This window comes from Leucoraja erinacea, chromosome 1, assembly GCF_028641065.1.
Source record: "Leucoraja erinacea ecotype New England chromosome 1, Leri_hhj_1, whole genome shotgun sequence".
NCBI lineage: Eukaryota > Metazoa > Chordata > Chondrichthyes > Rajiformes > Rajidae > Leucoraja > Leucoraja erinaceus.
Genome location: NC_073377.1, coordinates 3,138,471 through 3,158,099, shown reverse-complemented (window position 1 = coordinate 3,158,099; position 19,629 = coordinate 3,138,471). Strand labels below are relative to the sequence as shown.

Sequence of the window (19,629 nt, the reverse complement as noted above, 5' to 3'; positions counted from 1 at the left end):
AGAAGGGTGCATTTCCGCGCTGTATCTCTAAACTATAACTAAACTAAACCCGTCATGAGCTAAATTCCCCTGACAAACATCTGACAAACCTACACCTCCTTTTGAACTATTCTCAACCTCCCCAACATGCTGTGTTGACAATGCCTCAAACCACTCTTTTTGGTGTCACTCAAGAGCCTGTCAAACTGAAAAAGGAAATCAGCATCTTGCTCCTGTGGACTATGTTCAAATTCAAGTCTATTGAGAGGAACAGCAGCAACCAAGATTAATGTCACACTCAGCACTACCATCTGGCCGCAGTGCCTGCAACAATCTTCAGTGTAATCAGCATCAAATCCTCGCCATCTCATGCACAGCACTTCAACACACAGAATTATTCAAGAAAAAGGAGGGTTTTACTACAGACAGCACTGTTATCAAAGCAGCCTTTAGGATCCCGAGATCTTGGGGGGGAGAAATAAATAATTAACCATATTAACTCCCCTTTCTCTCTCCAGAATTAAAATGCCCAGAAAGCTTGCATGAAATAAAATTGCTCCAGAGAAAAAGGAAGGTAAAAAAAAAAATAAATAAATAAATAAAAAATTAAAAAAATAAAAATCACAGCTCAAACATAGGATGCAGGTCAAGACTGAAAAAATATTGAATGAAGAGCGACCCTCATGGTTAGAATATAGAATAGCACAGCACAGAAACCAAACATGTTTGTGTCGAACATGTCAAGTTAAACTGACCTCTTCTGCCTGTACATGATCCACGTCCCTCTATTCCCTGCCATGTGCCTAGAAGCCTCTTAGCACCATTATTCTGTGTACGGCCACCACCTCGTGGCAATGCGTTCCAAGCCCCACTCTGTGGAAAGAAACTTGCCCCTAAACCTACTTTAAACTTTCACCCTTGTCACATCTATGCCCTCTAGTGTTGGATATTTCCACCCTGGGGAAAAAGGTTCTCACTGTCTATCTATGAGTGTCATCATTTTATACACGTAATATTTTTTATTACGTATATAAAATTAAATAAATAATAATATTAATAAATAATATTACACGGTTATAATATTGATTAGGTTAAGATTAAGGCTGATGAGGAAGGTCACAGATTCAATATCTAGGTGAAACTTACTTGTCAAACTTCACAAGAATATGAGAACACAGCAAACAGGAGGAGAACGAGGTTCCCTGGTCCCTCAAGCCTGCCCCATTAATCAATATGATCATGGTGTAACTGCCCTAAGCCTCTATTCTTCTGTGTCAGTTCCCCACAATCAAAATTTGTAATATTTCAAAATCTCAACTGCCTCCACTGATTTTGCCACCGCAACCAATTCAGAGCAGAGAATGCTAGATTTCCATCACTCTCCGTGAGAAATAAATGACTACACACCACCATTTTAAATACAGGATAAGGGAGTTGCTACTTACGTCAGAAAAAAAACACACAAAGTGCTGGAGTAACTCAGTGGGTCAGGCAACATCTCTGGAGGAAAAAAAAGGTAATGTTTTGGGTTGGGACCCTTCTTCAGTATAAATACGTCACCCATCCATGTTCTCAAGATGTGCTGCCTGACCCATTGAGTATTCCAGCACTTTGTGTCCTTTTTTGTAAACCAGCACTCTGTAGTTCCTTGCGTCTTCATGTTCCTTATATCTTCTTGTTAGAGACTCTCCCATGAGTGGAAACTTCCCAACATCTATCTTGTCATGTTGCCTTAGAATCTTAAATCGTTTAGCTTGCTTAGATATACCAATTAAGGTACAGTAATATGCAAATTACCATACAGCCATATGGGGGGGGGGGGAAGCGACAAGACACACAACTACATAAAAGTTAACATAAACATCCACCACAGCGGATTCCCCACATTCCTCACTGTGATGGAAGGCAAAAAAGTCCAATCCATCGGGGCAATCGAAGCTCCCGTGTCAGGGCGATCGAAGCTCATGCAGCTTTGAGCTCCCGAACTCGGTCTCTGTCCAGAGACAGTGAGCTCCGCGATGTAAAGGCCCGCAAGCACACGCAGTTGGAGCTCCGAGGTCGATCCCTGACAAAGGGATGTTAAAGTCCTGCAGGCTCCCGCGGTGGAGCTCTCAAAAGTCAGTCTCCAGCAAAGGTCGCCAACTCTTCGATGTTAAGCCGCAGTACGGACGAAGATGCGATATGGAAAAAAAACAAATTTGCATCTCTGTCGAGGTAAGAGATTAAAAAAAGTTTCCCCCAACCCCCCACATAAAACAAGCTACAGAACACTAAAAACATACATTTAACGCAAACTATTAAAACACAAGGACAGACAGACTGTTGGCGAGGCAGCCATTGCTGGCGCCACCTGGTAAGTCCAAGGATTACTTCAGGTAGAAGCCACCCAGTTTACTGGAAGACCCATAAATATATAGTGAAGACAAGCAGTCGTCCCAGTCAAGTATAGATTTAGGCATTGATTAAATATCGTAATGCATGACAGAATTAGTCATACTCCTCAGTTCCATTCAACTTTTAACTGCCTTATCATTAGAGTGGCAAGGTGGCACAGCGGTAGAGTTGCTGATTTACAGTGCCAGAAACTTAAATATCATAAAAAGTTTACCTAATGCACAACAATGCATTAGGCGCGACTCTCGTCAGCAGCGGCCTCTGCAGCCCGTCTGCGTTTTTATTATTTTTTGTCTATGTTTTAATGTAGTTTTTGTTATTTTTTTGTTGTGGTGTGTGTGTGTGTGGGAGGTGGGGGTGGGGTGGGAGTTAGGGGGTAACTTTTAAATCTCTCCCTGCACGGGAGACCCAAACTTTTCTTTGTCGGGTCTCCGTTGTCGTTGGGGCTGCAACGAGGAGCGGCCTCCAACAGGAGAAGACCGGGGGCTCCGGTGCCGACTACTCACCTCACCGTCGCGGAGCTGGCCGAGTCCAGAGCGGGTGGAGCGCTGGTGGAGCGCTGCTGCTGCGGCCCGACCTCCGGAGATTCGGAGGCTGCAACTGCGGGTCTGGCGGACGGCGGCACCGGGAGCCCGCGGGTCCCTGGAGGGAGACCGCTTTTCAGGGCTCCCGCAACGGCAACTTCTCCCGCCCGAGTTGTGGGGTCGAAGAGCACCTGGAGCGGGGCCCTACAGCACCGCCCCGCGCGGCTTGGAATGGCCGCGGTACTCAGCGAGCGCACGCCGGGGGCTCTAACATCAAGACCCGGTGTGCGACCTTGCACCACCTGGCGTGGCTTTAATGGCCACGGGACAATCGCCATCGCCAGCCGGGGGCTTTGACTTTGACTCTGACATGGGGGGGGGGGGGGGGAAGTGCAGTGGAGAGAACTTTTTTTTGGCCTTCCATCACAGCGATGTGATGGATGTTTATGTAAATTATGTTGTGCTTGGGTCTATTTGTTTGTAGTTGCTGATTTACAGTGCAGAAACGGCATTTCTTGGACCTCAAGGGGTCCAAATGACAAATAAATTGAATTGAATTGAATTGAACTGAATTGAACAATAAGGTCTTTCATTTCATAGATGAATGCAACACTTCAAATAAACACACTGTCAATAGCTCAGAGGGATTACTTACATGAGATTGCTCAGATTCCTCACATTTTAACTCCACATAATACCTTATTAGCCAAGTATGTTTTGCAACATACAATGCAACATGCCATATCAGTCATACAAATAAAAAACAACGGAACACAAATACATTTTAACATAAACATCCACCACAGTGACTCCTCCACATTCCTCACCATGATGGACGACGAAAATAAAGTTCAATTCTCTTCCCTTCTATGCTCTCCCGCGGTCGGGGGGCCTCGAGCCCTCCATTGACGGGATGATCATGACTCACATAGCCAGCGGCGTTTGGGCCCTCAGCACCGGGCGATCAGCACCTGCATCGGAGGCGATGTCAGCTCCCCCGTGCCAGAGGGTCGAACCACACGTCAGGGCTGGTCGAGCCTCTGCGTCGTTGAAACTCCCAACTCGCCTCTCCCGAGACTGCGAGCTCTTGATGGCGGTTGGAGCAATCCCACGCAAGTGATCGACTCCAATGTTAAGAACACGCCCCGCGGTGGGGCTCAAGGTCAGTTCGAGGATGCCTCCAGCTCCATCGATGGTAGGCCGCAGAGTGACCGGAGATGTGACCCGGAAAATAAATGAATCTCCGGCAAGGTAAGAAACTGTAAAAATGTTTTCCCCGACCCCCCTCCCCCCACATAAAACAAACTAGAGAACATTTACACAAAATTTTAAAACACACTAAAAATAAATAAAAGACAAAAAAAGATAGACTGTTGGTGGGGCTGCCAATTGTGCGGCGCCCCTGGTGGTATAGTGTGTATACCTGGTGGTGCAATGCAGAGCATTGCAGTGTTACAATGGAACGAAGAAAAAAAATGAGTCGCAAACTTTTAATTAGGACAGGTTTCTAAGAACTCCACAACCCTTCCTCAATTCCCACATCAACCGAGCAGTGTAATCCTAACCCAGCGGGCGAACAGATCAAGCGACAAGCAACAATCTTCTGCAAAGCATAGTAAATCACATGTCTCCAAACCCCGGGATTAATAAATGACAGAGGAAAGTGTAAAAAAGATGTACAGGATTAACTTCAAAAGAATGCAGCAAAAATGACACACACACACACACAAATGACTTTTCAGGTGAAGCATAGATTAACTTGCACCTCCTCCAACCTCATCTACTGTATCTGCTGACGCCCAGCGCAAATTGGAGGAACAGCACCTCATATTTTGCTTGGGTAGCTCACACCCCAGTGGTATGAACATTGACTTCTCTAACTTCAAATAGCCCTTGCTTTCCCTCTCTCTCCATCCCCTCTCCCTTCCAGGTTCCCCAGCCAGCCTTACTGTCTCCGACTACATTCTATCTCTGTCCCGCACACTCCCCCGACATTAGTCTGAAGAAGGGTCTCGACCCGAAACGTCACCCATTCCTTCTCTCCAGAGATGCTGCCTGACCCGCTGAGTTACTCCAGCATTTTGTGTCGACCTTCGATTTAAACCAGCATCTGCAGTTCTTTCCTACATAACTTAATGAAGTACCGTGCATAAAAATAGAATTGAAAATTAATAATCAAAGTTTACAAAGAAGACCCTTGAGCTCTCGGGGAGCTTAAACACAGGAGCTGAGATTTAGAATTCAGCAGCATAATCTCCACAAGCAGCATGCGAATATTTTAGCAGAATCCCTCCTAGATTTCATTTGATTATTTGTTTATATGCATTGTTTATAGGGGAAAAAAACCATGAAACCAGAGCCACCGTGTGAAACCGAGTGCCACCTACACTTCACGCTGTCTCGAAAAACATAATCAAAAACGTCCCATCTCGTTCATTCTTTCTTCTACCTGCTCCCATCTGACAGAAGGTACGGAAGCTTGAAACTGCGCACCACCAGTCTTAGGAACAGCTTCTACCCCTCTGTATCCGCTTCTGAACTGTCCTTCGATAAGCTTGGGTTCTGTCCGATTCACCTCTACCCCATTGTGAACATCGCACTTTGTCAATGGAACTGATGCATTACAATGCTGAGAACTATATTCTGTACTGTGCGTCCGCCCCTTTGCGTCTGTCAATTGTACTTGAGTTTGACTTGATTGTATTTACGTATAGTAATATCTGATCTGTTTGGATAGCATACACAGCAAACCTTTTAACTGTGCCTTGGTACCCGTGACAATAGTAAATCTAAACTATACTTAGGTTTAAGATTAGAGAGAGGAAGTGAAATCCACGCAACTGTCTAGTTTAGCTGGGGCATCTTAGTCAGCATGGACAGAACCGATCAAGCGACACGCAATAATCTTCTGCAAAGCGTAGTAAATCACATATCTCCTAACCCCGGAATAAATAAATGACAGAGGAGAGTATAAGAAAGATGTACAGGATTAACTTCAAAAGAATTCAGCAAAAATGATACACACCAACACACGTAAATAATCTCCAGCCGGCAACAAGTCAATATGCAACACACTCAAGTTAATGAAGCAACCACAGGAGATGCAACACCCGTCCCTTTACCTCCCTCCTCGACTCCATCCAAGGACCAAAGGACTTGTTTCAATGCTGTACGACTTTGACTTGTTAAAGGCCTAACAGGTCTCTTCATCAACAAACCTCCTCAAAAACATCAATCAAATTAGACAGGACATTCCCTCGACTTTCCCCGATCAATCCCTGTCACCGCACAAATTAATCCTATCCCTCAGAATTTCCAACCGCCAATGTTAGACTAATTATCACACTGATTAACACGTGAACTTGCAGCTTTTTCAACAGAAGTAAGTATTTAACAGAAGCTCCCAAGGCTGACAGCAGGAAATATTTCACATACCATATTGTGCTGCTGTAAATATTCTGCAGCATCCTCCTCAGCATTGCCACCAATCTCTCCAATTAAAATGATGCCTTCTGTTTTAGGGTCCTTCAGGAAAACTTCCAGGCAATCAATGAAGTCTGTTCCGTTGAAGGGATCCCCACCAATTCCTAGGATTTAATTGGAAACGAAAATCAACAAATTAGGGGGGAGTGCATCGCTACAATTTCGCTACAATTTAACATTGCACAACACCATTTTATTACCTCATTGTGACAAATCTGCAGCTGTGAAAGGAATAATCATGCAGGAAACAGGTTTGGGGTATGAGGGGCCACAAAGAATGGAGCATTTAGACTGGGCTTGTATACACTGGAATTCTCTTAGAAGGTCGATTGAGAGGGGATCTTAGTGAATCAAAAATGTACTGAAATTATTAATGGGGATTGGACGAACGCTAGATGCAGGAAACAAGTTCCCGATGTTGGGGGAGTTCAGAACCAGGGGCCACAGTTTAAGAATAAGGGGTAGGCCATTTAGAACTGAGATGAGGACACACTTTTTCCACACAGAGTTGTGAATTTGTGGAATTCTCTGCCTCCCACAATCAGTCTGAAGGAGGGTCACGACCCAAAACATCTCCTATCCATTACCCCTAGACATGCAAAACTGTAGAAACAGCATCTCATATTCCACTCAGGAAGTTTACAACTTAATGGTATAAACATTCTCACCCCTCCTCCTCTCGCCTCTCTACCCCTCTGGCTTTATAATTCACAAGTCTTCAAATCTTGCTCACCCCTTCCTTTCTTATGGATGTTCCAATCATCTGCTGCCTGACCCTGAAGGAGGGTCACGACCCAAAACATCTCCTATCCATGTTCTCCCTGGATGCTGCCTGACCCGCTGAGTTGCATCAAAACCAAGGGTCCTTTTCTGTTGGTCGAAAGTTGTCAGTCAAGCAAACTCTCACTTTCCAGATGTAAAGACCACAGGACAAGGATTCTCTCTTTTTTAAAATCATGACAAACATGATGAAAGGCTTTGGCTGACAGCCAACATGCCAGCTGCAAGACTGAAGATGAAGGAAGCTGCAGAGAGCCAGATTCTGTCGTGAGGCGAGATCACCAACACTCAATCCTCAGCATCCCATATCCAGCAGGCTCCCAAACCAGCAGAGTGATCAGACACACTCGCACATCATTTTCGGATGCTACAATCTGTCTCTAGTATCCTGCAGTGCTCATTTTCCCAATGCCACATGATTCCAATGTGGTCTATTTGGAGAGTTAAGTTCCCCTGATGCTTTTGTTCTAAGTTGAATGGGGAAGCGCACCAATAAAGAACAAATAAAAGCCAGGGAAAAAAAATAGACAAAACTTTTTGTATCGACTTTTTCCACACAGAAAGTGATGGGCGTTTGGAATGGGACCAGCGGTAGTAGTTGTGGCAGGTATAGTTGTGGCAGTGGAGGCCAAATCACTGGATGGATTTAAGGGAGAGTTAGATAAAGCTCTAGGGGCTAGTGGAGTCAAGGGATATGGGGAGAAGGCAGGCACGGGTTATTGATAGGGGACGATCAGCCAGGTAGTTGAGGCCAGTTCATTGGCTATATTTAAGAGGGAGTTAGATGTGGCCCTTGTGGCTAAAGGGATCAGGGGGTATGGAGAGAAGGTAGGTACAGGATACTGAGTTGGATGATCAGCCATGATCACATTGAATGGCGGTGCAGGCTCGAAGGGCCGAATGGCCTACTCCTGCACCCATTTTCTATGTTTTTATGTTTCTATGATCACAATGAATGGCAGTGCAGGGTCGAATGGCCGAATGGCCTCCTCCTGCACCTATTTTCTATGTTTCTATGTATAATAACATTTAAGTGACATTTGGACAGGTACATGGATAGGAACGGTTTAGAGGGATATGGGCCAAATGCAGGTAAATGGGATGACCTTATATGGGGTATATTGGTCAGCATGGACAAGTTGGGCCAAATAGCCTGTTTCCGTGCTGTTTGATGTAAGAACAGTGATGCCGAATAACTCTAACTTACACCTACATAGAAATAACAAATTGGCAAATGCGTGTTTATACCTTCTTTTAAAATGCTGCCAATCTAGATAGGGAAAAATGCCGAAAACAAAGTGTGATTTCTACGCATTTAATTAATGTACAATACCCATTATTTCTGCAGCTCTGATTGCTGGATGCCATGGGGCAAGAAAGACTCAGGAAAAAAGTGTCTGGAAAAAAAATAAAACTGACTCTAAAAGTGGCATGAGCTATTTTTATATCATCTTGAATGGGGTTGTTTGTGTTGTTGCTTGGAGAAGGCGAGGTGTTATTACGGCAGCAGCAAAGTTTAATGTCCAGATTGTCCAGTATGGATTCGCCTTGCAAAAAAAAGAGGAAATGCAAGTCATACTGCAACTTAAATTAAGATACACTATCCACTCTCAGCATCAGGAACAGCAGAAGAGCTCACAAGTTAATAAGAGCAGAATTAGGCCATTTGGCCCATTCAAGCATGGCCTTCCTTCTCAACCCCATTCTCCTGCCTCCTCCCCATAACCCCTGACACCCATACCAATCAATAATCTTTCAGTCTCCATCTGAAAAATATCCACTGACGGCTTCCAAAGCCTTCTGTGGCAATGAATTTCATGGATTCACCATCCTCTGGCTAAAGAAATTCCCCCTCATCTCCTTTCTAAGAGGAACGTCCTTTTATTCTGAAGCTTTGGCCTCTGATCCTAAACTGTCACATTAGGAGAAGCATCCTCTCCACATCCACTCCATTCAATCGTTTCACTATTGGGTAAGTTTCAACGAGGTCACCCCTCATCCTTCTAAACTCCAACGAGTGCAGGCCCAGTGCCTTCATATGAGGCCATGAATCAATGCACTCAATTCGAAATGTTCTTCGCACAGCATTCATGAGGATATACAGCACGGAAACTGAAGCATGCAGGACAAGCCCCCCCCCCCCCCCCCTGACAAGGATAGACATAACTTACCCACACACAGAGACTGGCCCAGGTCAACCTGTGTCGTCTGGTGAACAGCTTCATACGTTAGTGTACCGGATCTTGATACAATACCTGGAAACAAGTACATTTCTTTATTAAATACCTGACAAAATGTGTCTTAAAACAGTTCAGCTTCCATTACCCTCCATAAAATCCTTGATTCAATTACTCTCTGCATCCAGAACATTACCCAGAGGAGGAAAGCAGTTGAGATCCTCAATCTGAACAAAATTGGCTGCAGACCTCAGATGGCGGCTACTGAAGCTTTAAATACTGACATTTAACATAAAAGTAATACCTCAGCTAATGAAGCACTCAGTGCCTTTATCAGCAACATCGACTAACATTAAGGCAAGGTCTGCTAAGTGATAGGCAATATTCACTGGACACATTGGCTTACAACTAAATAGAGTCGAATCACTTCCTCTTGATATACAAAAGGTATAGAAGTGTGAAAACGCACACGTCCAGATTCGCAGGCAGTTTATTCCCAGCTGTTATCAGGCAACTAAACCATCCTACTAACTACCAGAGAGCAGTCCTGAGCTATCTACCTCATTGGAGACCCTCGGACTATCTTTGATTTTAGTGGACTTTGTCTTGCACTAAACGTTATTCACGTTATTCTCTTATCATGTATCTGTACACTGTGGACGGCTCGATTGTAATCATGTATTGTCTTCCGCTGACTGGTTAGCACGCAAAATAAGCTTGTCACTGTGCCTCGGTACATACGAAAATAATCTAAACTTAACTCAGCTAAAAATAAAACATTTCAGGTCACAAGATTATAAGGAGGCGATTTAAACCATTTTGGCCAGTTCCCCTAATCAGTTAAATGAAGGCAGATTCTTAATCGTACTCCATTGATATGCCCCTCTTGAGAAATTATTTATTGACGTCAAGATCTGGACATGGTTTGCAAGGCCAAGATGTATTGTCCATCTGGGCAGTCACGGTGGTGCAGCGGTAGAGTTGCTGCCTTACAGCCAATGCAGCGCCGGAGACCCAGGTTCGATCCCGATTAAGGGTGGTGTCTGTATGGAGTTTGTATGTTCTCCCGGTGACCTGCGTGGGCTTTCTCAGAGATCTTCGGTTTCTTCCCACATTCCAAAGAGGTACAGGTTTGTAGGTTAATTGGCTTGGTAAATGTAAAAATTGTCCCTAGTGGTTGTATAATAGTGTTAATGTGCGGTGATCGCTGGTCGGCGCAGACCCGGTGGGCCGAAGGGCCCATTTCCGTGCTGTATCTCTAAACTAAACTAAATCTCTAAATGAGATGATGGTTAGCCACCTCTTTAACCTCACTGAAGTTCTTCTGTTGAGACATGCTGGTTTCAGATTTAGATTTGGTAGTAGTAAAGGAACAGCAACATATTTCTAGGTCAAGATAGGTGCAATTTAGGGCGGCACGGGGGCGCAGCGAAAGACCTGTGCGTCTTTGGAATGTGGGAGGAAGCCGAAGATCTTGAGCAAATCCACGCAGGTCACGGGGAGAACGTACAAACTCCATACAGACAGCACCCGTAGCACAATCCCATACTTGACTGAAAGCCAAAGTGGAAATCTGGAGTAATATTTTGCCCTCTTCGATCACCAGTCCCTGAATTAACAGCAGCACCATAATCACTATTAGAAAATATTCATCAGATGAATATGAGAAAAAAAGCTTAATACTTTTCTTATCTCTGCAGTTCAGATAGACTTGTGAAACCATAGTAAATTCCAACATTCATTTTCATTATTCCAGACAATGGAGAAATTGAATGCTCAATTAAAATAGGTCTGGAATCCTTCTAACTGCTACCTCAAGTTCAGCGGTATTGACTTATCCAATTTCAGGTAGTCCTTGTTTTTCTCTTTCCTTCCCAACTCTCCCTCAGCCCCCTGTCTCCACCTCTTCCTTTCTTCTTCCTGCCCCTCCACCCCCACATCAGTCTAAAGAAGGGTCTCGACCCAAAATGTCACCTATTCTTTCGCTCCATAGATGCTGCCTCACCCGCTGAGTTTCTCCAGCATTTTTGTCTACCTTCTTCACTGTGATGGAAGGCAATAAACATAGAAACATAGAAACATAGAAATTAGGTGCAGGAGTAGGCCATTCGGCCCTTCGAGCCTGCACCGCCATTCAATATGATCATGGCTGATCATCCAACTCAGTATCCCGTACCTGCCTTCTCTCCATACCCCCTGATCCCCTTAGCCACAAGGGCCACATCTAACTCCCTCTTAAATATAGCCAAAAAACTACCCTCTGTGGCAGAGAGTTCCAGAGATTCACCACTCTCTGTGTGAAAAAAGTTCTTCTCACACAGAGAGTGGTGAATCTCAACTACCCTCTGTGGCAGAGAGTTCAGTAAAGAGAGTAAAGTTCAGTCATCTTCCTCCATTGTTCACCCTTGGTCGGGGTCGAACACTCCGCACTTGCCGATGGTCCGATGTTCAAGCCCTCACGTCGGGATGATGGAAACTCCGGTGTCGGGACAAATCGGAACACTCCGCAGCATGAAACTCCCGAGTCGGCCTCTTCTTACCGGAGACCATGGCTTCACGGTGTTAAAGTTCACAGGCCCCGAGGTCGGAGCCCTCGGCAAAGGATCGCAGGCACCGAGATGGTAATTCCGCACGCCCGCGGTTTTAAGCTCCGGGTCAGTCTTCAGGAAAGACTGCACCACTCCACGCCATTAGGCCGCAGGGGGGATCGGAGATGCGATACGGAGAAAAATCGCATCTTCGTCGAGGTAAGTGATTGGAAAAAGTTTCCCCCGATCCCCCCCACCCCCTACATAAAACATAGCAAGAAACATTGAAACATATATTTCAGACATACTTAAAATTTTTCCAAATAAAAACTAAAAAATAATAAAAACGGAGAAAGGACGAGACAGACTGCTGGCGAGGCGGCCATTGCTGGCGCCACCCGGTGGCATTTATTAGAAACTGTTCATGGTGGACGTCAGGTGACAGCAGGATTAGTCTTGGTTTGATGCTCATCACACAGTAGGGGCTGCTGATAATTAGGCCTGGATTCCGCAGCCAGAGACAAAGCAATAGTTACCTCAAGAAAGGTTGCCCATGATAATCTTGCCATCACTATGCAAAATTGACACAAGCATCGCAATACTTTCATATTTCCAACTTTGGGTACTGCTAGTTTAGTTTAGAGATATTAAAGTGAGGCAAGGCCCTTCTGCCCACCGAGTCTGCACCGACCAGCGATCCCCGCACACTAACACTATCCTTACACACTATGGACAATTTACAATTTTTACCAAGCCAATTAACCTACAAATCTTTACGTCTTTGGAGTGTGGGTGGAAACCGGATCTCCCGGGGAAAACCCCGCAGGTCACAGGGAGAACGTACAAACTCCGTTCAGACAAGCACCTGTAGTCAGGATCGTACACGTCTCTGTAGTTGTAAGGCAGCAACTCTACCGTTTAGCCACTGTGCCTCCAGTTCCAAGAGACCTCTGGGATTCAGCAGCAAAAAGCAGTCACCCTCACTGCAGAACTCTTAAAGAGCACAGGCGAGATAGAGCACGATTTACATAACATTTTCAGCACTGCAGTAGACAATGTCCGAATTAAAACGCAAAAGATTAAGGCTGCAGCAAAAAGGAAACAATTACTTTGCAGCAAAAATTACAACGAGCATACTTGTGAATTAATCCACGAGGATGACAATCCACACGGAAAATTACGTCTATCGGGACTGGAGAGATCGTCAAGCAGTAATTATGTCTCAGCACATCGTTAAAAATGTACAACCATTTTCAGGGATTGTCAAACTGAGAATAGTTTGCAAACACCCAAAGTTTCAGACGGATCACCACTTTCTGAAAATTAATCCAAAAGAGTTTCTAAAACAGGGAAGTGGTGGTGGAGCCGGAGTATCAAGGATGGCATCACCCTCATTTCTGCATTTAATATGCATATACCTGCTCCAGAAAGAGCTGCCTGCTTGACGATGCAACATAGCGGTCAATCTGAAGAAAGGGTCTCGACCCGAAGTGTCATCTATCCCTTTTCTCCAGAGACGCTGCCTGACCCGTTGAGTTACTCCAGCATTTTGTGTCTATTGTGGACACCAGGCTCCACTATCCACGCCAGGTTCCGATGACCACTGCGGACATTGGACTTTTTCCTCTGGAGCTAGACACAAAATGCTGGAGCTACTCAGCGCGTCAGGCAGCATCTCAGAAGAAAAGGAACAGGTAAAAGAAAAGAAAAGGGCTGTTACCCTTCTTCAGACAGTGTTAAGGTTCTGACCCGAAACATCATCGGTTGCTTTTCTCCAGGGATGCTGCCTGAGCTGCTGAGTTACTCCAGCATTTTGTGTCTATCTTTGGTATAAACCAACATCTGCAGTTCCTTCCTACACATTTTCTCTGGAACCGCGATGCTACAATGCCAAGAACTATATTCTGCACTATTTTTCTCTCCGATCTACCATTAGTACTTGACTTTGGATTGATTGCATTCATGTATGTATTATCAGATAATGATTAGATTGCACGCAAAACAAAGCTTTTTAGTGTATCTCGTTACACGTGACAATAATAAATCGAAACCCAAAGTAATGAAAAGGAACATTGACAGATTTGCCGTTGTTACAAGCGCAAGAGATGCAGGCATGATTAATGTCCACAAACTAAATAAGTGAGAATCGCCCACATATGGTTGGCATGATTGCAGAGACTTCAGGGGAATGGAGAGATGGGGGTAAAGATAGAGCACAAACACAAACAGCTGGTCAGGAAATATGAATATGGAAAAAAAAAGATTAAAAAAACACCCCGCAGTTCACATCTGAAGTAGAGGGGGCAGGTGAGGCTGGGACTATTGCAACATTTAAGAAACATTTGGACAAATACATGGATGGGACAGGTTTAGAGGATTATGGACCGAATGCAGGCAGGTGGGACTAGTGTAGATGGGACACATTGGCCGGTGTGGGCAAGTTGGGCCAAAGGGCCTTTTTCCACGCTGTATGACTCTATGTGAGAGGAGCTTCCTTTTAGCCCCTATTTCTGCTATGCCCCAAAGTTAAACATGTGTACCTGCATAACTCTCTTCTAGAACTCACTTCTTCTCATGTCTTCCCCTATGACATACCACCGATTTTTAATCCCCCACTTTGCAAATCTCCTCACCCCACCATTCATAACAGTTTATTCAGATGCTGTGTCCCACAAGCAGGGATCCCTTCTCAAGTTCCAATCTCACCTCAACGTCATCTTATTTTCATAATTAAAAACTTTACTGGGTTTAACACTTGGGATCATAGATTCTGAGCCATACAGCACGGAAACAGGCCTTTCAGCCTAACTCGTTCTTGCCCCATCCAAGAAAGTCCCATTTGCCCACATTTGACTATTCCCCTTTAAACCTTTCCTTTAATATACCTGTCCAAGTGTTTTTTAAATGTTGTTACAGTATCTGCCTCAACTACCTCCTCTGGCAACTCATTCCTTAACCCCACCACCCTCTGAGTGAAAAAGTTGCCGCTCAGGTTTGCAGTAAAGCTTGTCCCTCTCACCTGAAACTTATGTTCTCTATTTTTTAGTTCCTCACCCTGGGAAAAAGACTCTGTGCATTCATCGCGCCTATTCCACTCATGATTTAGTTTAGTTAGGTTTAGAGATACAGTGTAGAAACAGGTCCTTCAGCACACCAAATCCACACCGACCAAAAGATTACCCCATACACTAGTTCTATCGTACACACTACAGCTTTACAGAAGCCAATTAACCTACAAACCTGCACGTCTCTGGGAAACATGTGAACAATAGGGAGTACCCGGAGAAACCCCACGTGGTCATGTGCAAACACCGCACAGCCAGCACCCATAGTCAGGATCGAACCTGGGTCTCTGGTGCTGTAAGGCAACAACTCTACCACTGAGCCACTGTACCACCCCACAGATAGACCTCTATAACATCACTCCTCAACTTTGTACGCTCTACAGAACAAAATCCTAGTCTGCTCAATCTCTTCCCAATAGATCAGCCCCTCAAGTCCTGGCTACATCCTTGCAAAACCTTCACTGCACTCTTTCCGGTTTAATTGCGATTGCACATGTTAAGTCACTACACACATGATTGCAAGAAGTTCATGAGAGATAAAAATCAACTTGAGTTTGCTACTCACCAATTCTTCCCTTCTTATGGATATGCCCAGGCATGATTCCAATTTTACACTCTCCAGGCTAACAAAAAAAAAAATTAAGTCAGGAGATTAATGCAAGTCAAAGCTTACACTCAGCAGTCGATATAGCAGAATTACAAAGAGTAATAATTGCTTTATGGGAAACATGCCGTGACAACAAACAAAATACTAGTCAAGTCAATGTTTGCAGCTCGTGCTATGCTAATTAAACTAAATGATATATGACAATCAGATAACAAACTGCCTCAGAAGAACATTACAGTGCACCATACAGGAAATATAATTGTGTATTTGTTCTTAGTACATGACAATGCCTACTCCTTGGCATCTGGGCACTGCTGGCAAAACGATATTTGGGAATAGCAATATTCATTCGTCATCCTGAAATCTTCTGACAACTTTAAGAATTAAACATTCGATGTTGGACTGGAGTTGCAGGAGGGCCAATCTGCACAGGGGTTATACTTTTTTTTTCCCTTCGGCTGATCTAGTTTAGTTTAGTTTATTGTCACGTGTACCAAGATACAGAGAACCAGTTGGGCTTCTAATCAGTATAACCATATAACAACCATATAACCATATAACAATTACAGCACGGAAACAGGCCATCTCGGCCCTACAAGTCCGTGCCGAACAAATTTATTTTTTTTCCCCTTAGTCCCACCTGCCTGCACATACCATAACCCTCCATTCCCTTCTCATCCATATGCCTATCCAATTTATTTTTAAATGATACCAATGAACCTGCCTCCACCACTTCCACTGGAAGCTCATTCCACACCGCTACCACTCTCTGAGTAAAGAAGTTCCCCCTCATATTACCCCTAAACTTCTGTCCCTTAATTCTGAAGTCATGTCCTCTTGTTTGAATCTTCCCTATTCTCAAAGGGAAAAGCTTGTCCACATCAACTCTGTCTATCCCTCTCATCATTTTAAAGACCTCTATCAGGTCCCCCCCTAACCTTCTGCGCTCCAGAGAATAAAGACCTAACTTATTCAACCTATCTCTGTAACTTAGTTGTTGAAACCCAGGCAACATTCTAGTAAATCTCCCCTGTACTCTCTCTATTTTGTTGACATCCTTCCTATAATTGGGCGACCAAAATTGTACACCATACTCCAGATTTGGTCTCACCAATGCCTTGTACAATTTTAACATTACATCCCAGCTTCTATACTCAATGCTCTGATTTATAAAGGCTAGCATACCAAAAGCTTTCTTTACCACCCTATCTATATGAGATTCCACCTTCAAGGAACTATGCACGGTTATACCCAGATCCCTCTGTTCAAATGTATTCTTCAATTCCCTACCATTTACCATGTAATTGGTAGGGAAAAGTATACTTTTCGAAGCTTTAATGGGAACCTGGCAGGTGACTTTTTTTTTTTACACAAAGTATTATGGGTGTGTGGAACAAGCTTCCGGAGTAGGTAGCTGAGGCAGGTACTACCGCAATGTTTAAGAAACACTTAGACAGGTAAGTAGATAGGGTAGGATTAGAGGGATAAGGGCCAAAAGCAGGCAGGTGGGACCAGTGCAGATGGGGCATGTAGGTTGGCGTGGACAAACTGGATGAAAGGCCAGTTTCCACATTGTATAACTGACACTTTTCCCCCCAAATGCATGCAAAAAAAGTATTAATACCTATTTTACAATTCATCGTCACAGAATTTAAAGAGACAATGCAGGAATTCTTACCAATAACGTTCTAATTATTGGGCTCAAACACCAGTAACTCAGAATTTGTGGTCCAATGGCCTGGCAATGGTGAATAATTTTTATATCATCTCTGATAATGTTCCAATAAGCAACATGAAATTATGCACTAACAAAGTCAGGACTTTCACCGAGAAAACAAAACCTACCCTATATAGAACGACAGCGCATGTCAAAATTAAAAATTAATCACAATCCTACACAGCAGTGGCTCACAAATGGAGGTCAAGAACGCAGCAGTAGACCTTCTAGTCCCTCAAGCATGCTCTGCTTCCAATCACGGCTGATTTGATCTTACCCGCAACTCTGTTTTATTGCCTGATCCTGTCAATTTGTAGTCCAAATGTCCGTGCACTTCAGCTCTCAATATAGTCAGTGATCTAGCCACCATAGCTCTCCATGTCATCTTACAACAAGGCAAGAAAAAAAAAACCCATCCTTATCTCACTCCTAAAAGAGTGACTGTTTACTCTGAGACAACATCCTCTATTTTAAGATTTCCCGTGAAAGAAAACATCTTCTCAGCATCTTATTCGTATCAATAAGATTATTTCCATTCTGCCCATCGTTTCCTCTTAAAATAAACTCTTCATGCCAGGAATCTCTGATGAACCTTCTATGAATTGCTTACAATGCAAGTACAACACTCTACAGAGTAAGGAGACCTAAATTGTACGCAGTATTCCAGGTGTGGGCCTAGCAAGCCTTACTTAGTTATAGAGTCTTACAGCTTGGAAACAGGCCCTTCGACCCACCTTGCCCACACCAGCCACCATGTCCCATCTACACTCGTCCCACCTGCCTGAGTTGCAGTAAGTTTTTCCGACTTTTATTGTCCAATAAAGTCAACCGTTCCACTTGTCTATCCACTGAATTTCTGTGCGTACATATGATTTAAGCACTTGCAAATGTAGAAGTAGAAGCAGGAGTAGGTCACTCCCCCCCCCCCCCCCCCCACCCCCCCCCCCCCCCCCTCCCATCTGCTCTATCATTCATTAAAATCACACTGGTCTGATCACAATCTCAACTCCACATGGCAACTATGTGTTTCAAGTACATGAACACTCAGATCCCTCTGTACAGCACCATTACATAGTTTCACTCCAATTAAACAGTGCTCTGCTCTGAAGAAGGGTTTCGGCCCGAAACGTTGCCTATTTCCTTCGCTCCATAGATGCTGCTGCACCCGCTGAGTTTCTCCAGCTTTTTTGTGTAACCTCTGGTGTTCTTGTTTTCCTATCAAAGTAGATGACCTCATCGTTTGCCACACAATACTTCATCTGCCAATTTTCACCCACCCCTTTATATCTATCGATATTCTTTGTATATATTTTTCTCACAAATTGTCTTCCATTTTCCCCACATATTTTTCTAAATCTGATTTCAGATGCCCATGTTTTATCGTGCATGAAAGCTCAACAAAGGATGAGTGGAGGGGAACTGAAACGTATCGAATAGTGAAAGGCCTGCATAGAGTGAATGTGTTAAGGATGCTTTCACTCGTGGGAGAGTCTAGGACCAGGGGGCACATCCTCAGGATAAAAGGACGTTTCATTAGAAGGGATACGTGGAGGAATTTCTTTAGTCAGAGGAATCTGTCATTCATAGCCACAGAAGGCCGTGGAGGCCAAGTCATTGGGTATTTTTAAAGTGGAGATTCTTGATTAGTAAGGTTGTCAAGGAATATGGGGAAAAGGCAGATTACTTCTTGCCTACGACGTGCACAGTCTAAAGTTGTAGGTCAACTTGTTCTACTTGATCTATTTGTTTGTGCACGTCGGGTTGATTGCATTAGTCGAAAGGGTGGACCACGTGAAGGTTGCAATCTCCCACCCCAGCCGATGAATGGGGTTGAGAGAACAAGATAGATCAGCCATGATTGAATGTCAACGTAGACTCAATGGGTCAAATTGCCTAGGAGTTACGACTTGTATGAACTTTATGACCATTTGACTTATGAACATTAAATAATTTATCACTCTGCAATAACACTAATGGCACAGGTTTACTAAAATGGCAAAAATTGAAGATGCTTACATTGATTACTCCTGGACAGTTGGGGCCAATAAGGCGAGTCTTAGACTGCCGCAGTAGCCGGTGTTTTACCCGTACCATGTCCTGCTGTGGAATGCCTTCCGTGATACAAACCACGAGCGGGATCTCAGCATCTATTGACTCGTGGATGGCAGCAGCTGCAAATGGAGGAGGGACGTAGATAACAGATGCTTCGGCTCCTGTACTTTCTTTAGCCTAAAAGTACAGACATCTGATCAGTTTATTCCTTGTAAGGCTCGGAAACCTTCAGCTGTTAACCATTTCACTTTTCACGAAACCCGCTGCTGCAAGCATAGTGACCCAGGACTCATGTACCAAGCAGCCGCCCTCATACATTAGTG

At 44.2% G+C, this 19,629-nt stretch overlaps 1 protein-coding gene across 1 annotated transcript in view; it reads right to left on the bottom strand.

Moving 5' to 3' along the window:
* suclg1 (succinate-CoA ligase GDP/ADP-forming subunit alph) overlaps positions 1-19,629 on the bottom strand; it is a 67,423-nt gene that overhangs the window by 19,759 nt on the left and 28,035 nt on the right. The window contains exons 4-7 of the mRNA XM_055644627.1: positions 19,271-19,483; positions 15,496-15,553; positions 9,332-9,415; positions 6,333-6,484 (exon numbers count right to left, since the gene is read on the bottom strand). Coding sequence (XP_055500602.1) covers positions 6,333-6,484; positions 9,332-9,415; positions 15,496-15,553; positions 19,271-19,483 — 507 coding nt within the window. The remainder of the gene's footprint in view (positions 1-6,332; positions 6,485-9,331; positions 9,416-15,495; positions 15,554-19,270; positions 19,484-19,629) is intronic.